General features: G+C 36.2%; 1 protein-coding gene across 1 annotated transcript; it reads left to right on the top strand.

Moving 5' to 3' along the window:
• Positions 1-811: 811 nt before the first annotated feature.
• LOC145114083 (putative mitochondrial protein AtMg00820) lies at positions 812-1,186 on the top strand. Its single transcript, XM_079050092.1, has one exon. The coding sequence runs from the start codon at positions 812-814 to the stop codon at positions 1,184-1,186; it is 375 nt and encodes a 124-aa protein (XP_078906218.1).
• Positions 1,187-2,820: the final 1,634 nt, after the last annotated feature.

Genomic DNA, 2,820 nt, shown 5'->3' on the forward strand with positions numbered 1-2,820 from the left:
CTGAATTCAGAAACTCCTCTCCGAAAGATTTTTGATAAAACTCAGGGATTTTTTAGAACTTCTCTACTCTTAGAACCCCCAACAAAATTGTATTACAGAGAGAAGAAACAAAACTCTCATTGAAGCTGGAAGAACTATGGTCGTTGAATCTGGTCTTCCTTTGTCTTTTTGGGCTGAAGCTGCCAATACAGCATGTTATACCCAAAACTGATCCATCATTGTTAAGCGCCATGGAAAAACTGCTTATGAGCTACTGAAAGGAAGAAAATGGACATATCTTATTTTAATGTGTTTTGGATATGTTTGTTACATCTTGAATAAAATAGATCAACGTTCAAAGTTTGAAGCTAAATCTGATGAATGAGTATTTCTAGGTTACTCCAACATATCCAAGACCTTCAGGGTATTGAATCTTTCAAGGAAAACTCTTGAGGAAACAACTCATGTCACCTTTGATGAAGACTCGTTTAGTTATGATCGAGTTGATCACCCCTCATCAATTCTGAATGCACTTAATTATAGTCCTTCAGACTCTGTTCTTGAGTTCTTGCCAAGTGACACTGAGCCTGTTGTACCAAATGTTGATCAATTAATCAGTTCACAACCTATATCTGAAGATCAGGACGCCATCCCTAAAGAAGCTGAACCATCAAATCAGGAAGGCTTTTCTTAAAGCAATACAAATGAAAGTTCTAATCCAAGAATTCTTCGAGATCATCCTGAATCTCAAATAATTGGAGATGTAAATTATGGGGATCTCACCCGTAGCAGATTAAGCAACAACTTTTACATGTTTGTTAACTTCGTCTTAATGATTGAACCAAAGAATGTCACTGATGCATTGAAAGAAGCTGACTGGGTCAAGGCTATGCATGATGAGCTAAATGATTTTGAACGTCATCATGTGTGGACTCTTTTTCCAAAGCCTCAAGGGAAGACTATCATTGACACTCACTGGGTTTTTAGGAACAAAATAAATGAGGATGGGATTGTGATAAGAAACAAAGGTAGACTTGTGGCTCAAGGTTTTTGTCAGCTTGAAGGGTTAGACTATGATGAAACATTTTCTCTTGTTGCTAGACTTGAAGCAATTCACTTGTTTCTTGCCTTTGCTTCTTTCAAGAACTTCAAATTCTATCAGATGGATGTCAAGACTGCCTTCTTGAATGGAGATCTTCAAGAATAAGTTTTTCTAGAGCAACCTCCAGGGTTTAAAAGTGAAGAGTTTCCAAATCATGTGTATCATCTTGATAAAGTTGTATATGGTTTAAAGCAGGAACCTAGAGGATGGTATGACACTTTGGCAAACTACCTTCTTTTAATTGGATACAAATGTTGAAATATTGACAAAACTTTGTTCATCAAGCATTCATGATCTCATATCATTCTTGCCCAAGTGTATGTTGATGATATCATTTTTGGATCCACTGATGAAAAGATAAGTTTAGAATTCGCGGAGATCATGGCTAAAAAGTTCGAGATGAGCATGATGGGTGAACGAACCTTCTTTTTGGGTTTGAAGGTCAAACAACTAAATGATGGTATTTTTGTTTTCCAAGATAAATATATTGCAGATATGCTGAAGAAGTATGGATTCTCTGATTGCAAACCGGCAAAGACTCCAATGTCCTCATCAACGTCTATTAGTGTTGATCCAAATGGAGCTAATGTGAATGCAACTCTTTTTTGAGGAATGATAGGATCGCTGCTCTATCTTACTGCCAGTCGTCCTGCCATTATGTTTGCTATTATATTGTGTGCTCGTTATCAAGCATACTCGTTGTGAAAAGAATCTTTTCGTAGATAAAGCATACACCCAATATTGGATTATGGTATCCTCGTGATTTTAAGTTCAAGCGGTTGGGATACACTGACTCCGATCATGGTGGATATGGCATCGATCGCAAAATCACTTCAGGAGGAGCTCAAGTGCTTGGAAATAGGTTGGTAAGCTGGTCAAACAAAAAGTAGACATCAGTGGCTTGTTCTACTGCTGAAGCTGAATATATTGCCGATGGAAGGTGTTGTGCTCAAATTCTATGGATTCAGAATTAGTTATTAGACTATGGTCTAAATTTCTCAAAGACTCCCATCTGCTGTGACAACACCAATTCCATTCAGATGATACGGAATCCAGTACATCATTCCATGACCAAGCACATTTATATCCGCCATCACTTCATTAGGTACATCGTTAAAAAGGGAAAAGTGGAGTCATTTTACATTCCATCCACTGATCAGTTTGCTGATATTTTCACTAAGGCATTGGATGAGAAGACTTTAAACAAATTGATTACAGATATTGGCATGCTTTCAATGACTTATTTGCTCTTTAATTTTTTGTTTAACATTGCTTTTGTTTGCTTTCTGAAAAACACAAAAACACAAAAACAAATGCTACTTTTATTATGTTTATAGACTTTTACATAGTATGTTTAAGCTTTGTTTCTAATATTTACAAATTTTCTTTTCGCTCTTATACATCTTTCAGGATTATCTAAGATTTATATACATCTCCTTTCTTCAGATTTTGTAAGATCATAAAGATCTCAATGCTCTGGGTGTTGAGAAAAAGAGTGGCATCATGTCCTCTTATTCTTGGGAAACCCCTCTTTCTCATCTATTCACTGTTATGGATGCAAAGAGCAACCATCAATGCTGTAAGTTTGTTTTCATCTACTGACTTAAAATATGATAAAACCTCGAATGCCCTCGTGTTGATCTTGAAGACAAAATGGTTTTATGGATTCGAGTAAGTTAACTCATTGGTTACAAAGACTAATATTTACTTATCTCTTGCTCCTGATGAATATGAAGCTT

Source organism: Lactuca virosa, chromosome 5 (genome assembly GCF_052849685.1).
Source record: "Lactuca virosa cultivar CGN04683 chromosome 5, Lactuca_virosa_CGN04683_v6, whole genome shotgun sequence".
NCBI lineage: Eukaryota > Viridiplantae > Streptophyta > Magnoliopsida > Asterales > Asteraceae > Lactuca > Lactuca virosa.

What these genes read in the sequence shown, in the direction of transcription:
- LOC145114083 (XM_079050092.1), top strand. Translation starts at nt 812, where the DNA reads ATGATTGAACCAAAGAATGTCACTGATGCATTGAAAGAAGCTGACTGG.